Genomic DNA, 15,897 nt, shown 5'->3' with positions numbered 1-15,897 from the left:
TACCACTAGACATAACCGATTTGTTCATACGTCGGGGAAGGAGCAGCAACAGCTTCATTTTGCACCATAGCTCTGATGGAAGGAAGGGACAGTGGTGATGACGGAGAAGTCGATACAGGTCGCATGTCATCATCGTTTTCCAATCGTCAGCGTTCACCACCACTATCCGCCACTAACAACCTTCGTCTCCCTACCCTTACCTCCATATCTACTTCATTAACTCAATGAAACCTTTCCTTCTAAAATCTAAAAAACCTAGATCTCGTCAGTTTCAGAGCTTTGTTTTACTTCAAACTATCAAAGAACACATTCATATTTCATACCAATAATCTAACCTCTGGAGTAGCAATTTCAATGTGATTTCTCTCAAACCCAGTTTCCATATCACTAATCTTAACCATATCTCTTCTTCTTCTTCTTTTTCTTTGCATCTATGTCTACAATCAACAAAATCAGAGGAAGATGTAGAAGCATCATCCAATCGTTGGAACCTTGTTCAATCAGATTCTTAACTTTAACAGATTGCATGATTACATGACTGACCTTGCTAAAAAACACAAAACTTATCGATTGATTAGTCTTTTATGCTACTAGGTTTAAACATATGATCCAGTTAATGTTGAGTACATCATGAAGACAAATTTTGGTGGTGCTAGTGCATGGACTAGGATAGAGACGACCACATGTGAATTTAAGACTCTGGTGGTGATCCATTGGAAAAGGGTACTCCGACATTAGTGCTGGGAAGATGGGTGGATTCTAGAGAGAGAGAGGGGGGTGGATTTTCTTTTTGATTTATTAAATAAAAGAATAACAAAATAAACTAAAAAAAATAATTACTTAAGGGATATATTCATTATTTCAGGTTAGATGTGGATCAATACCATACAAAAATGTCAATCTAAGGACCAAAACACACAAAATATCTAAAATTAAACATTGATAAACCACCAAAAAAAATTTGGATTAAAAACATAAAATATTACCGCCCATAAGATCATTTCTGCAATTTTACTTTTTTTTTTATTATTATATTTAGTTATCGATAAAAAGCTCCATTTTTAAAGGTTGATGGGTCGTCAAAAAACCGCTAAAAGCCATACGATATGAGAAGGTGATGACGATGTTTTTATATGCAACATGTCCCCTTTTCAATGATGATATGATTGATGTGTACTGGAGCCGCTGCTATCAACCGCAGGAACACCAACGAATCATCTCCACCACTCTACACCTATTTCAATCAAGATCAAACCCTAGAACTTCCCTACAGCTTCCCTTTCTTCCCATCAATGGCGGCTTGTTTGGGTTCTGTATCGGAAATGCATTCCATACGTACGGTTCTCGAAGAACTTGATGAAGAAAAACAGATGGTTCGACCGGAGACCACGAATTCTAACCCTAACTCGCCCACCTCCACCTCCACCTCCGTCATGGTGATGCGGCGTAAGGTCGAGAGAATCTTTCCGGTTTATGCACGGGGTAAATTATCTCCAAGATCCGATCCGTCTGTCAATTCGGGCTCGGTTGTGGGTGATTCTATCTGGGATGCTGTTAGAGTAGAGGCCAAGTGTGAGGTATTTGCAACTCTTCATAACTTTTCATGGCAATTCAATGATTTAACTCGAAATTCCTTTTAATTACTATATGGATTTTGAGTTTCTAATTTCTCTGTTATCGGATAAACTATAGAATTTAATCAATTTATAGTTTATTTGATAATGGATGATGAAAGTTTAGTGAGGAAAGATGAAATTTGTCAAAGTCAACATGCAATAATTTATCTTTTGGAAAAATAATTGGTACTTCTCTCTAATGTTATTGGACAATCCTTAGTTTCTACAGTCTACTTATAATTAGTGAATGAAAAATTGCTCAAAAAGGAAATATATGAAAGTCAACTTCTTGAGTTAGTCTCATAATTTGATACTCTTTGGCTTTGAAAAAGAAACTCATACAATAATCAACTCAAAAACATTTTTTTTTCTGAAAACTCTTGCCAATGATTAAGCACAAGTTAACAAGATTTGTTTTCTTTATCCAGTTCGTAAAAATGTCAAATTTTTGAAATTTGACTCTTTTTCAAACTTTGATGTGGACTTTTTTATTTGGGTGGATGGAGAAATATCTTGTTTTACAAGAAAGATGGTATCTTTTTTCTATATTAAACAAGTTGTAATGATGTTACTTTAGTCTTTATGAGATCTACTTAATGCCACTATGATTGGTGGAAGTTGTTTATTATAATCCAATTGAAGTAATAATTCTATGTATATATTAATTGGATGTTTGATGAAAAAATTTCAGGCTGAAAATGAGCCAATATTAAGCAGCTTCTTATATGCGAGCATACTATCACATGATTGTTTAGAGCGTGCATTGGCATTTATTATTGCTAACAGACTCCAAAATAACACATTATTAGAAACTCAATTGATGGATATATTTTGTGATGTAATGGTTCAAAATCGAGGCATCCATAGAGCAATTCGCCTTGATTTACAGGTGATGATTGTTTTCTACTTTGTTTGCATGTCTTCAATTTCAATGTCTTTTTTTTGTTTCTGATTCTATTTTCCTTCGTTTGACAGGCTTTTAAAGATAGAGATCCTTCATGTTTGTCTTATTGTTCTGCTCTTTTATACTTAAAGGTATTTCAAATTTCAGTTACAAATTCAGTTTCTTTATTGATGTGATGTGAAGTGTTGAATTAAATGGTGACCCTTTTAGGGTTTTCATTCGTTACAAACACATCGAGTAGCACATGCTTTGTGGAATCAAGGGCGCAAGTTGTTGGCTCTTGCACTTCAAAGTCGAGTTAGTGAGGTATCATTTTTCATCTCTTATTTTAAGTTATTCATCAAACTTTCTTCTTCTTATTTACTAAATTTGACCCTTTTTTTTTTTTTTTTTTCTAGGTGTTTGCAGTTGACATACATCCAGGTATTCTTTCAAAATAGTAGTTTAGTGAGACTTAAAAAAAAAAATACTTAATTTATTTATTTTCTTGACAAAGCTGCGAAAATTGGAGAGGGGATACTGTTGGATCATGGGACTGGATTAGTTATTGGTGAAACTGCTGTTATTGGTGATAGAGTTTCTCTAATGCAGGTGATTTGGTTTATCATATTGAATCAGGAAAAGAATGGAATGAACAATTCTTGATTCTTTTTATTTTTTTATTTTAAAACAAATTGATGATTAACAGGGTGTAACATTGGGAGGAAGTGGGAAGGAAACAGGGGATAGGCACCCAAAAGTTGGTGAAGGAGTGTTGATTGGAGCAAGTGTGATTGTACTTGGGAATATAAAGATAGGTGATGGAGCAATGATAGCTTCGGGTTCCCTTGTTCTTAAGGATGTTCCTCAACATAGGTGACACATAATCATGATGAAATTGCATGATTTATTTTTCTTGTTTATTTATATTACTATTATGCTAATGCTAATAATAATATATTATTGTTATTATTATATAAAGCATGGCTGCAGGAATACCGGCTAAAGTGATTGGTTATGTAGAAGAGCAAGTTCCATCTTTAACAATGAAGCATGGTATGTTGTTAATGAATATTTTACATAAATTAAATTTTGTAAAGTTTGATGAAAGACATTGTTGATATTTAGTTTGTGATGTTGTTTGGTTATGGCAGATGCAAGCAAAGACTTCTTTGAACATGTAGCCATAGGATGTGAGGGAAGATCCATTGGTGAATATGAATACTCCATATAAATTATTATAATCCTATAAACTTAACTTAAAAATGCAGAAATTGGTAATGGTGGTGGAGGAAGTACTTTTGTATACCTGTAAATTCGTGATAAAGGTTATGTTATATTCTAATTATGCTCTACCAAATTGGTGTAATCACTAATCCCCCTTCCCCCCTGTTTGAAGGATTAGGGCCTATTTGTACTGTTTTGTTTGTTATTGTAAAATGGAACAATAAAGTTGCTACATTTCATTATATCATATTTTGAGGAATCAGATGAGACATTCAACAGTTTAAGAAAGTGAATGAAATCTAATTGAAGAAATAATGTTTATGTTTGAATATGATTTCTCTTTCATTCTTGGTTTTAGGCGAAAACACACCCAACCAAATTGTGCAAATATCAGTAGCAAAACAGTAAGAAAATGGTAGAAAATAAAGGCTAAATAAATGCATATACACCAAGTTGTGGCTCCTATGAATATGATAAATTGATGATACAAAAACTCAAGGACGCTCTATCCATCACACTTCCAGTTAATCTTTAGATGTGTGTTGTATATAATTTTCCTCTCTCTGATAGTATAATATAATATAATATATGTTAAAAAAAAAAAAAAAAAGTAAGAGTGTTACAAAAAGAATACAAGAATATAGCATATATGATGCTGTTTGACTTGTTATGAAAAGGAGAAGCGTGAGAAGAGGGAGAGCCCAGATCCAGGGGATTCACTTGCAACTGGGCTTGGTGGAACATCTGTAGATGGCCGATACGCGTTTTGACACTTTTGAAACTGCATTTCATTTAAATCTCATAAAAACAGCTCCATATTTTCCCTTTTAACAATTTTGGTCAAATGGATAATATAACATAAAACCTTAACAAAAAAATTACTAAAACAGCTGAGTTAAAAATGATTTTCTCACCTCATCAGGGCTGAATTGAAGGAGCATTGCAATAACAGGTAGTAGAGCCCCCACCTCACCTATAATTCACACCAAAAAAATATATATACATAAATCAAGAGAAAGAGAAAGAGCAAGAGCTCATTATTTTTTTTAGTTATGTAGTAGAATATACCTGTTTCAAGAAGCTTTACTATGACATTTTTAAGATATGTCATATCCACTCCTTCCCTCTTTTGTGATCTTTCCATGTTCCGAAGCTCTTCCTTTAACATAGCTTCCTGTGGGTTAAGTTGTTAATTGTTATTATAATATAATTTTTTTTAATTAAAAAAAAAATCTAAAGTTAAAATACCTGTTGACTGTGAAGACGATTTTCGCGTTCAAGCTCTTCAAGTTCCTCCTGGAAGATCAACAAAAGTACATAACAAACTTAAATGGGGCTTTTAAGTCATTATTTTTGTATTATTAAGTCAAAAAAAACTTACTTGAAGTGCAAGAATGTGTCTCTGAGATTGGGCTAGCTCTTCCTCCCTTTGAGCTTGTTGCCTAGCCAATATCTGAATTCCAACTTTTTTTGTTAATTACTACTTACTAACTAATTTTATCAATATATTTGTGCAGAATATAAAAACAGAACAAATGTCTAGGGTTTAAAAAAAAAAAAAAAAAAAGTGCATACCAATATCTGTTGTTCTGCAACTGAGGTGTTTGGAGAATCCTGTCCTGTGAAACCTATAAAATTGAATTCCATGTAGAAATGAACAATCAATATTAGATTTCTAACTAGATAAAAAAAGGGTATCAAACATTAATCATACCCGTATTATGGCCATTCTCATTGTTGTTTCCCTGAAAATAGCAATAACAATAACAAGGGTATTTAAGGAAATGAGAAAGATAACAAAATGAACATCATGATAGATTCTTATTTTGAGGGAAAAATAAATACCGATGGCTTTGATGATAATGAACGAACAAGATTCTTATTGTTGTCTACAAGTCTTGAAATCTCCATGTCCTTCTCTTCAATCATTTTATCAGCAAGCTCACGAAATGAATCATGTTCTTCCTATAAAAATAAATAAACAATTTAAAATTAGTCTCAGACATATAATTGTAACGAATATGAAATATGAATATCACCTTTAATTTTTTATATCGTGTTTGGACATCTTGTACTTCTTTTTGTAGAGTTTCATCAGGTGTTGACTTTTGTTGTTCAATTTCAGCCTTCAGCGCCTGGAATCTCACTGTAGAATAATTTATTTTGTCATTAAAAAGAATTAACAAAAAGTTTTTTAAAGTAAATTAAAAATTGTTTAATTACATTGCCAGGTTTCTTCCACATTTTGAAGATTCTTCTCCCAGATTTCTTTCTCGGATCGATGGCTAGAAATTGCAGAAGAGAGCTTCATTTCCATGTTCTTCACCTGTTGCTCAACAAGGCTAAGAGCTTCATCTCTGAAATAAATAAATAAATAAAATTAGACATAAGATAATGTTTAAAAAACAACTTTCTGAACCAAACAGGAAAGTAATGCCACCTGGCACTGAGTTCTTTGTCATGATGAGTTAGAGCATTTTCAAGATCATGGAGGGTTTTGTCCCTTTCAGCAGATACTATCACTATTTCATTTTCAGCCTCCTGTATAAACAATATGTGAGTAGATCTTTGTGCCACATCGTCACACAGAAGAGAAAAATATATACACCTTTAGTGCTTCTTCAAGGGCTTTAAGCTGTTCATTATCTTTAGCAGATGCCAGCTCAGCATCCTTTTTCTGAAGAAGTGCATGTGCACGAGCTTTATACGAAGCAAATTCACTTTCTAGACGTTTTATCTGAATAATAATAAAAAATTTATTATACACAATTTTATTAAATAATAGATGACACAGGAGAATAAATAGTTAAATACCTCCTCTTTAGCAGTAATTAACTCGGACTCTTTGGTGTTTGACTGCTGACTCAGCACAGATAGTTCTAGAGCCATCTGACCTGTGGGTTACCATTGTTACTTCCATTTAAAGGGCAAGAACTGAAAATAACAAGTCAAAAAAAGGGTATATATGTACTTTTCATTTTGGCAGCTTCAATTTCAGCACGTATACAGTTAGCCTCAGCAATCTCTAGCTTCCTGCTGAGTGCCTGAGAAGTGGCTTCCCATTTTTCTTTCTCTTTCTCCTAAAAATTAGAAAAAGCAATTGAATAAAAAACATTAAAAAAAAAAGGGAAAAGGAATCTCATTGAGTTATATAGTTCATAGTTCATACATGTTCGTTTTTCAAGTGAGTAATTTCTCCTTTAATAGTCTCCATGGCAGCTTTAAGCCTTGCAGCTTCACCACTTGAAGCTGCATCCATCTCTGCCAGTTTTGACTCTTTTTCTGCAACAAGTTTCTAAAAAAGGAAAATGATCAAATGTTTAACAACTTAAAGATATAATATATATATATATATATATATATATATATATATATATATATATATATATATATAACTTGTTTACCTGTAGAGAAGAGATTGTTTCGGTTGCTTTTGTTCTATCTGCTGATGAGTCAGCAAGTTGAGCTTCCAGATTTGCTATTTGCTTTTGATGTTTTGAAGAAAGTTCAGCCATTGAAGCTTGTCTCTTTTCTTCTGCTCCTTGTAATAGCCCTTTCATGTTCTCTAACATCTGTTCATACAAAATACATCACTTTCCTGTATAAAGCTGAAACTAGTTTGACTTTTCAATACCTGTTCTTTTTCTACAAGTGACTGTTGCAATGTCTCAATGGTATTCTCTTTGGGCTCCAAAGAACGTCTCAGCTCTTCAATATTGTCCCGAAGTCTAGTTTATGTCAAATAGTCAACAGTCAAAAGAAAGATTGACACAAAAGAACACATGGAAGCTTTCTATCTGAAATTCCAGAAATACCCTTTTAATGTACCTATTGTTTGCACTTCGAAGTTGTTGTCTTTCTACATCAATTGCTTTGAGTGCCTCATTAGCATGCTGACGTGTGCGATCAAGCTCCTGCTGTAATCCTGACAGCTGTAATGAAGCTTGCTCTGACTTTTCATTGACTTCTTTATATTTGGCCTCAATGTCATCTTTCTCCTGGAAAAGATCGTCTCCACAAACCAATCAGAATCAATACACAAACAGGAATTAATATCTTGGACACTGTTAAAGGGGCCCACAAACAAAATTACCTTCTGAACCTCTTGAATTCTTTGTTTTGCTCGCTTGTGAAGCCTATTCAACTTGGAATCAAGTTCAGAATTCTTCTCATCACGCTCTTTTACCTGTTGCTCCAGATTCTTTTCAACTGTATGCATAAAAAGTAGTATGAATTTATGCTAAGATTAAAAAAAAGGTAACAATAGCAAAGGGTAAACAGATAATTTATACAACCTTCAGCTAGTTTAGCAGCAAGCTCTTGGCACTTGGCATCTGCCTCTGAGTATTCTATACGAAGATGTTCCAAAGCTGCCTCTGCAGCAGCTCGTGTTTGTCTTTCTTCTATTAGTTCTTTGTTCAAGGATTCTATTTTGTCATGCAACTCTTTTGAATCTTCATGTGTCTCATCTTGATTAATTGTCTTTGTTTGTTGGATAGAACCAGTTGAATCTGTGTATAGATTCTTCAAATCATGGAAATGAGACTTAAAGTATTCATTCTGAAATTTGAGTTCTGCCACCGTTTGCATTAGATGATCTTGAGTGTCATCAGAAATGGGGTTACCATTGGATAAAAAGCTATCCTCTTTTGAATTTCCAATATCTTGAGGACTCATGTCGTTTGATTTTGCATAAGGTTGTATAGCATCTCCAACATGATTTTCCGCCCTCTTGTCAACATCATCTCCCCCTTCTGACATTATCTTGTAATTTCTAAAATATTGTGATGTGTTTTGAAGATGGTGATGCCTGTATCTACTCTACCAGCTTGATATAGATTAAAACTAGAATGACATGATTCCTGCATAAAACAAATTCTTCCTTTGTAAAGAAACAGCATAAGGCTGTAAAGAGCATACATGTGCTTCAATCAAATAAGAACACCCAATATGAGATTGCAAACATTTGGATCATGGAAATTGACAACCAGTGTAGGAACATATACTGAAATTAACTCGAATTCCAATACTAAACCAAAGAATCGGGATTTCCGAACATATAATGGTATTGAAATTATGTATATCGTGGTATTGGAGGCTCGATTCCATGGTTTGTAATTGGTTGTAATTTGAAGTAAATTAGCTTCAATCCTATTCCAGACTCCAAAACCCTACCTTAACTCACAAACAAGTTTGAACCCTCCTACAATAACAAATCAACAATGTCCTTAATACTACATCAAATACCACGTGCAACGGCTAATATCAGTGACTAATTGATTCATTCCATAGAAAATTGATTCACAGTAACACCCTAGCAGAATATAAAACACACCAGGTTGAAAATCAAGCCTGCAGCTACAGTAATAAGTTAATAATGCTGACAATTGGGATTTGTTGTTCCTTACAGAGTGTTGCCGGTAGACAATTTTGCATAATGATATAGATAGTGAAGAACATTTGAGATAATCTAACCTTATTCTCCTGGATACACGAGATCACAACCAGCCACCAACTCGAAATTCGAAATTCGAATCGGAGTGATTGATTGGTCAATCAAGATCTATATTTCGTGATTTTTCGGATACCTAACGGATCTAAACACCACCACCCCCTCTATGAATCAATCAAACCGTATTTATCAAAAAAAATTGTGATTGAAGAAAGGGGTGGAGATTCGGAGGGCATAAACTCTATGAATCGTATGTTATCACGATTCGCATTTGTGAAAAATGGAAACTTTCAGTGGCACTAGATTTTCGTTTTACGTATGATCCCGAGTCACGAGTTCAACTCAGATGTACACCAAAGGCAAGTCGACACTTTTCACCCTTCGAATTCAACAAACCGGTCAATTCTTGACCAAAATTAAGATTTTTATAAATGTGGTAAATTTGGCAACCACCTATAACAATTTATCCTTTTTCTTTACTCTATCAGTCTATTGTAACCTTTTTTTTTTTGGTCTGGCTTTCCTATTGCGGATTTTGCTATAATAAAATTGGTTTTATTATTTATTTCTTTTAATTTTTAATTGAAGTTGCTGCTATGGATGGTTAAAACATTGATGAAAAATAGTACATTGGAGAGGGTTTTATTTTCAAGCGATAGTGACGATTTATAAGTTTTTTTTTTGGGATAATGTCATAAAAAACCTTAATTTTGTAAAAAAAAAGTCGGTTTTACCCTCCGACGGGTTTTTATGTCATTAATGCCGCATACTTGTCTCACCTTTTGCGTTTATGCCAAATACCCGGTTGCAAGAGGGTTTACCGGTTACCCCTCTACTTACCCCTCAACTTTTCCCCCCGTTTCTTAACCAATGAAGAAATTAACCCCGTTTGGTAAACGTTAGACATATAGCTCCACACCCTCTCTCCGAAGCGTCAACTCAATCGCAGTCAATCGTAGTCTACTGAGAAAAATCTTGGGCTTTTGGAAGGGAATCATCACGAAATTTGGGTATTTGAAGAGGATTGGGTCTACATTGTTGGTATCGTTGTTCTAGCAGGAAGATAGTTGGGTGATAGTCTCGTTGAGTTGTTGAACCAGTAAGTTTCTCAAATCCATGATTAAAGCAATTATCTAGTTAAAATTCTTCGATTTTGTTTGTAAAATCTTTTTGATTTTGCAGGTAACTGTAATGGCTTCATCGGATGACGTTTTCAAAGAACTATTTGCTAGTATATACGAGCCCTTCTCTGGACTAAATGAGATGGATTATGAGCTCCATGGTATTTATATGGATCACGAACCAGAGCATGAGTTCGTGACCGCGCTTGATAAATGTAGGGACGTCTTTCTCAATGTTCTACTTAGTGATGAAAACTTAAGGAATTCAAGCATGGCTGATGAAATCAGAGCACAAGTTTATCATGCTAATGAATGGCAAAGTGATGAAGAAGGTGAACAAGAGGCGGTGAAGAATAAGTACAGAATTCATGATCCAAACACACCATGGGATAAGATGGAACCTAAGGTAGGTGATATGTTTGAGTCTCCTGCACAACTTAAGTTTTGTATTCAAAATTATGGGGTGTCAAATGGATATCAGATATACTTTGAAAAATGTGATAAAACTAGACTAGTTGCAAGATGTGGGAAGAGGACAGAGATGAATGATTGTCCTTTTAGATTGTATGCTGGATGGATGTACAATGAAAAATCATTTCAAGTTAAAAATTTGGTTGGAGAGCATCGTTGCAGTAGGAAGTTCAAATTTGGAAGTCTTGTTTCCCCTGAATGGATAGGTAGGCATTACATTACTGAAATTGCAAACACGCCTAAGATGAAACTTAGGGACATGATTGCCGATATCAAACAAAGGTTGAGATGTGTAGTATCCATTGGGCAAGTCCGTAGGGCAAAAAATGGGCCACTGAGTTGATTGAAGGAAAACTAACTGAACATTATGCTAGGGTATGGGATTATGCTGATGAATTATTAAGGTCCAACCCAGGTTCAACATGCAAAGTTAGTGTCACTGTCAATCCAGATGGGAAGAATTACTTCCACAGATTTTACATTGGTTTCAAAGCTTTAGGTGATGGATGGAAATTAGGGTGTAGAAGAGTAATTGGTTTGGATGGATGCTTCCTGAAAGGACAGGTGAAGGGTGAGTTGTTGACTGCCATTGGTAGAGATGCTAATAACCAGGTATATCCTATAGCATGGGCTGTTGTTGATGTTGAAAACAAGCCTAACTGGACTTGGTTTATTGAGCTTCTTAGAGATAGTGTAGACCTTCATGATGGCAGAGGATTGGTGGTGATATCTGACCAACATAAGGTTTGTTTTCAATACTCCATTTTATATAAATGTTAATACAATTTAAAAGGGATGCATATTGACTTGAATGTTCTTGTCTTGTAGGGATTGGTTGAAGCTGTAAAAGATATACTCCTAAATGTTGAGCACAGGCAATGTGCCAGACATGTTTATGCCAATTTCAAGAAAGCATACAGAGGGTTGGAGTTCAAGAAATTATTTTGGGTTGCATCAATGAGTTGTGTAGAAAGTGACTTTATGAGGCACATGGAAACCATCAAGAAGTTGAGCCCATCTTCATATGAGTACTTGATGTCAAGACAACCAAAAACATGGTGTAGAGCTTACTTTGATAGGGGTTATGCGTGTGAAGCAGTTGAGAATGGAATCTCTGAGTGTTTCAACTCAATCATTGTTGATGCTAGGAAAAAACCCCTTATCACAATGCTTGAGGAGATCATGATATATATAATGGACAGGTTTTCCCACATGACAGAGGAAAATGTTAAATGGAAATCAAATGTTTGTCCTGCTATACTTAGGAAAACGCAGTTGTTTGGGAAAAATATGAGGTATGCATAAAAGAAATTTAACATTTGTTGTTTCTTTTTATTATTCTTACTTACTATACCAACTTATGCATGTTATGGGTTGTAGTTCATAGTCAAGGACATGTTTTTAAAGCTAGAAGAGGATGTGACAGCTATATGGTGGACTTGGACAGCAGGACTTGCAGTTGCAGATTATGGGATTTGTCTGGGATCCCATGTGTACTTGCAAATGCAGCCATCAACTACATCAATCAAACACCAGATGTATATATTGATGGGTACTTTTCAAAGGAAGATTTTAAAAAGTCTTACTCCTCTAATATCAAACCAGTGAATGGGAGTAATCTTTGGAGCCAAACTGGATTCATTAAGCCATTGCCTCCTTTGGCTAGGAGAATGCCAGGTAGGCCTACTACCAAAAGGAAGAGGCATGCTAGTGAGCAAGAGGGGAGGTTTTCATCAACAAGGGTATTTGTACCAAGAACAATAAGATGTGGGAAATGCTTAGAGTATGGCCATAATCAAAAAAGTTGTAAGAATGAGAAAAAACCAGTAGTACCCTTGCTACCAAAGAAAAGAGGCAGACTAAGGAAACATCCATTGTTAATTGAATATGATGAGTCATTAAGAGCTTCTCAATCCAGTCAGCCTCTAATGCAGAAAAACAAGTTAAAGAAAGAAGCATCAAGTTCCAAGGTTTTAAAAGCATCAAGGTCCAAAAAAGAAGCAACTGAATTTGATGAATCATTAAGAGCTTCTAAATCCAGTCAGCCTCCAAAGAAGAAAAACAAGTCAAAGAAAGAAGCATCAAGTTCCAAGGTTTTAAAAGCATCAAGGTCCAAAAAAGAGGCTACTTCACCTCATAAAGAAGATGTTTCTGCAACTCAAAAAGAAGTTGTTGATGGTATTCAGATTGGGGAAGGTGATGGAATTCAGAATGATGATCATGGTGATAGTATTGAGACTGGGGATCATGGTGATGATATTCAGATTGGGGAAGGTGGTGGTATTGAGACTGGGGGTCATGGTGATGATATTCCGACTGGGGATGTTAATGATGTTACTATTGAAGATTGTCATATTATTGAAGAAGTTGAAGTGGTTGATGTTGGAAAAGAAGATGTATTGCTTCCAAGGGTTGGTTTAGATCTACACAAAGTACTTGATGAGGTTGAGCAGGGGCTGGACGAAATATTAAGGGAGGGTAGTTTTCAACAACAATCAGAAACCTATGATGCTACTCAATCAGATTATGGGGATAATGTTGAGTTTAATGATGGAAAAGTTGATGGTGTCCTTGTAGATAAGGTAAAACTGGATGCTGAACAGATTGCATCGATGTTAGAAGCAGGATATAGCATGGAAGAAATTGAAGGTATGGAAGGGGTAGAACTGGAACTAGATGACATGCTACCCGTTGAGTTGGTAAGAAATTACTTTTTTGTAAGTGTTTTTCATTATTTTTCTCCAATTTAATTTATTTATGTAATTATCAATATCAGGATATGGAAGATGTATTGGATCATCCTTCTGATAATGATGATGAGGCTATTATTGATGATGTTGATGGTATTGTTGATGGTGGTGGTGAACAAGAAGAAGGAGGTGATGATGGTCACTTGGGTGATGATGAAGGTGAACAAGAAGAAGGAGGTGATGATAAAGGTCCTGATGATGTCCCTAGATTGACAAGGTTGAGAAAACCCTCTGAAAGGATCATTTTGCAGAAGTTGAAGAAGACGGTGCTTGACAAAAATGGAGGTGGTTCATCTGCTAGCAATTCAGTTAGGTTGGAGTAGTTGGTTAAGTGTTTTGGGGGTGTAGTGGGGAGGGTAAACACGAGCAGATGGAGCCCTTTTTGCTAAATATTATTGTCATTCCACCCACTAAATGCAACATACATCCACTTGTTTTATGTTATAAAATTGGTTGCCTTTTTTGATAATTTATTTAGGTTTTTGGATACAATTGGATGGCTGCTACGTATTAGTGAGATGTAAAAAACCTTATGCAATTAATACACCCCTTTTTATTTGTGTTATGATGAATGTGTTACCCATTGTTGTCAATTTTTATTACCATTTTATGCATCTTACTTTCCCATTTGTGTTATGGTGAACATGTGTACCATTATTGGCACATTTGAAAACCATTTATGCATCTTACTTCCCATTTGTGTTATGGTGAACATGTGTACCATTATTGGCACATTTGAAAACCATTTATGCATCTTACTTCCCATTTGTGTTATGGTGAACATGTTTACAATTATTGGCACATTTGATAACCATTTAAGCATCTTACTTCCCATTTGTGTTATGGTGAACATGTTTACCATTATTGGCACATTTGATAACCATTTAAGCATCTTACTTCCCATTTGTGTTGTGGTGAACATGTTTACCATTATTGGCACATTTGATAACCATTTATGCATCTTACTTCCCATTTGTGTTATGGTGAACATGTTTACCATTATTGGCACATTTGATAACCATTTACGCATCTTACTTCCCATTTGTGTTATGGTGAACATGTTTACCATTATTGGCACATTTGATTACCATTTTATGCATCTTACTTTGAATTTGTGTTCTGCTGAATGTGTAGTTACCATTTTCACAAAAGCATTCATAAAATAGATCATAGCCATACAAACTTTAATACTATTGCACCATTCAAACTTTTACAGATTTAGTACATCTACCAATGTAATAAACTACACTACAAACTTGTTATCATTTCATCTAACTTACATCTTAATAACCACCGCAACAAGACATACCAAAATACTCACTAGCAGCCCTACAATCAGTTTGAGCAACATCACAGATTCGATATCTTTATGTTGAAGGTTCAATTGCTTCTTAAAAGCCCTAAATTCGTCTTCTTCTTCATCAACCCATTTGAAATGACCACAACCACCATCTTCATCCTACAAAAAGAAGAATAAAATTACATAAAGAAGGGACGATAGTAGAGAGAGCATAATTAGGGCAAACATCACAATAATTACCTGGTAATTAGGGCAGCCACGAAACTTTCGTCCTGGGTTTTCTGGAGTGCGTGAAACATAAATAGGGCAAATATCACCACAACTACATCGTATTATCTCCCGATTTTTCCTTCTTGATGTGCCACTCCAGCTTGAATTTGATTTCGACGTTGTCATTTGGTGTACAAATCTGATTTTGTTTTCGTGATGTTCTTCTTCAAAAACCCAGCTTCGTCGTTTGGTAAATGGGGTTAAGAAACGGGGGGAAAAGTTGAGGGGTAAGTAGAGGGGTAACCGGTAAACCCTCTTGCAACCGGGTATTTGGCATAAACGCAAAAAGTGAGACAAGTATGCGGCATTAATGACACAAAAACCTGTCGGAGGGTAAAACCGACTTTTTTTTACAAAATTAAGGCTTTTTATGACATTATCCTTTTTTTCAATTAAAATTGCATTAACATTATGCAAAAGGTGCGATCATTAGGTAAAAATAGTTGCTTAATAAGTTATTTTATTTGAATATAATTGAAAAAAATGTCAAAATAGTACAATATACTTAGGACCTCCGAAGTACCATCAACGGAGGGCTTCGTTGTCCATGTTGGCATGACCCACAAAAACGAACACCACTCAGGTATCTCGTTGTTGCTCGTTGTCGTGAAAAATTGTAGTCGGGAGGATGAGAGACGACAATAATAGGAGTTTTTGGGTGTTTGACATGGTTGACTAGCCGTTCAACGGTTAGTTTTTTATTTTACAATTTTTTTAATAAAATTTTGCCTATAAATACCACTATATACAAACATATTTTTCGCAACATTATTCACTTACTCTATTTACATACACACATTTGTACTA

At 35.0% G+C, this 15,897-nt stretch overlaps 3 protein-coding genes across 3 annotated transcripts; 2 read left to right on the top strand and 1 right to left on the bottom strand.

Annotated features, from left to right (window-relative positions):
- Positions 1 to 1,118: 1,118 nt before the first annotated feature.
- Positions 1,119 to 3,968, top strand: LOC145087262 (serine acetyltransferase 2-like). The gene is made up of 9 exons (XM_079025189.1): positions 1,119 to 1,577; positions 2,308 to 2,505; positions 2,592 to 2,651; positions 2,731 to 2,826; positions 2,919 to 2,943; positions 3,017 to 3,111; positions 3,209 to 3,375; positions 3,482 to 3,555; positions 3,654 to 3,968. Exons 1-9 carry the CDS (start codon positions 1,170 to 1,172, stop codon positions 3,731 to 3,733), a joined length of 1,203 nt encoding a protein of 400 aa, XP_078881315.1. The 5' UTR covers positions 1,119 to 1,169; the 3' UTR covers positions 3,734 to 3,968.
- A 171-nt stretch (positions 3,969 to 4,139) lies between these two features.
- On the bottom strand, positions 4,140 to 9,498 carry ATGRIP (Golgi-localized GRIP domain-containing protein). Its single transcript, XM_079025188.1, has 21 exons — positions 9,202 to 9,498; positions 8,022 to 8,588; positions 7,820 to 7,935; positions 7,555 to 7,724; positions 7,361 to 7,454; positions 7,131 to 7,298; positions 6,896 to 7,021; positions 6,698 to 6,806; positions 6,541 to 6,620; positions 6,335 to 6,463; positions 6,167 to 6,267; positions 5,950 to 6,083; positions 5,766 to 5,872; positions 5,572 to 5,691; positions 5,441 to 5,471; positions 5,302 to 5,354; positions 5,108 to 5,179; positions 4,975 to 5,022; positions 4,795 to 4,900; positions 4,641 to 4,699; positions 4,140 to 4,507 (listed from the first exon to the last, which is right to left on the bottom strand). Exons 2-21 carry the CDS (start codon positions 8,485 to 8,487, stop codon positions 4,394 to 4,396), a joined length of 2,403 nt encoding a protein of 800 aa, XP_078881314.1. The 5' UTR covers positions 8,488 to 8,588; positions 9,202 to 9,498; the 3' UTR covers positions 4,140 to 4,393.
- Positions 9,499 to 10,369: 871 nt separating this feature from the next.
- LOC145089739 (uncharacterized) lies at positions 10,370 to 12,075 on the top strand. The gene is made up of 3 exons (XM_079028134.1): positions 10,370 to 11,052; positions 11,145 to 11,514; positions 11,599 to 12,075. The coding sequence occupies exons 1-3, from the start codon at positions 10,370 to 10,372 to the stop codon at positions 12,073 to 12,075; spliced, it is 1,530 nt and encodes a 509-aa protein (XP_078884260.1).
- Positions 12,076 to 15,897: the final 3,822 nt, after the last annotated feature.

Source organism: Lactuca serriola, chromosome 2 (genome assembly GCF_051521515.1).
Source record: "Lactuca serriola cultivar US96UC23 chromosome 2, Lser_US96UC23_V15, whole genome shotgun sequence".
Lineage (NCBI taxonomy): Eukaryota > Viridiplantae > Streptophyta > Magnoliopsida > Asterales > Asteraceae > Lactuca > Lactuca serriola.
This window is presented reverse-complemented; position numbering and strand designations above follow the sequence as displayed.

Coding starts and splice junctions, on each gene's coding strand:
- LOC145087262 (XM_079025189.1), top strand. CDS start 1,170: ATGTGTACTGGAGCCGCTGCTATCAACCGCAGGAACACCAACGAATCA. Junction 3,376..3,481: donor AAGGATGTTCCTCAACATAG/GTGACACATAAT, acceptor TATTATATAAAG/CATGGCTGCAGGAATACCGG. Junction 3,556..3,653: donor ATCTTTAACAATGAAGCATG/GTATGTTGTTAA, acceptor TGGTTATGGCAG/ATGCAAGCAAAGACTTCTTT.
- ATGRIP (XM_079025188.1), bottom strand. CDS start 8,487: ATGTCAGAAGGGGGAGATGATGTTGACAAGAGGGCGGAAAATCATGTT. Junction 7,725..7,819: donor GAATTCAAGAGGTTCAGAAG/GTAATTTTGTTT, acceptor GATCTTTTCCAG/GAGAAAGATGACATTGAGGC. Junction 5,692..5,765: donor CACGATATAAAAAATTAAAG/GTGATATTCATA, acceptor TTATTTTTATAG/GAAGAACATGATTCATTTCG.
- LOC145089739 (XM_079028134.1), top strand. CDS start 10,370: ATGGCTTCATCGGATGACGTTTTCAAAGAACTATTTGCTAGTATATAC. Junction 11,053..11,144: donor ATTGCCGATATCAAACAAAG/GTTGAGATGTGT, acceptor ACATTATGCTAG/GGTATGGGATTATGCTGATG. Junction 11,515..11,598: donor TGATATCTGACCAACATAAG/GTTTGTTTTCAA, acceptor CTTGTCTTGTAG/GGATTGGTTGAAGCTGTAAA.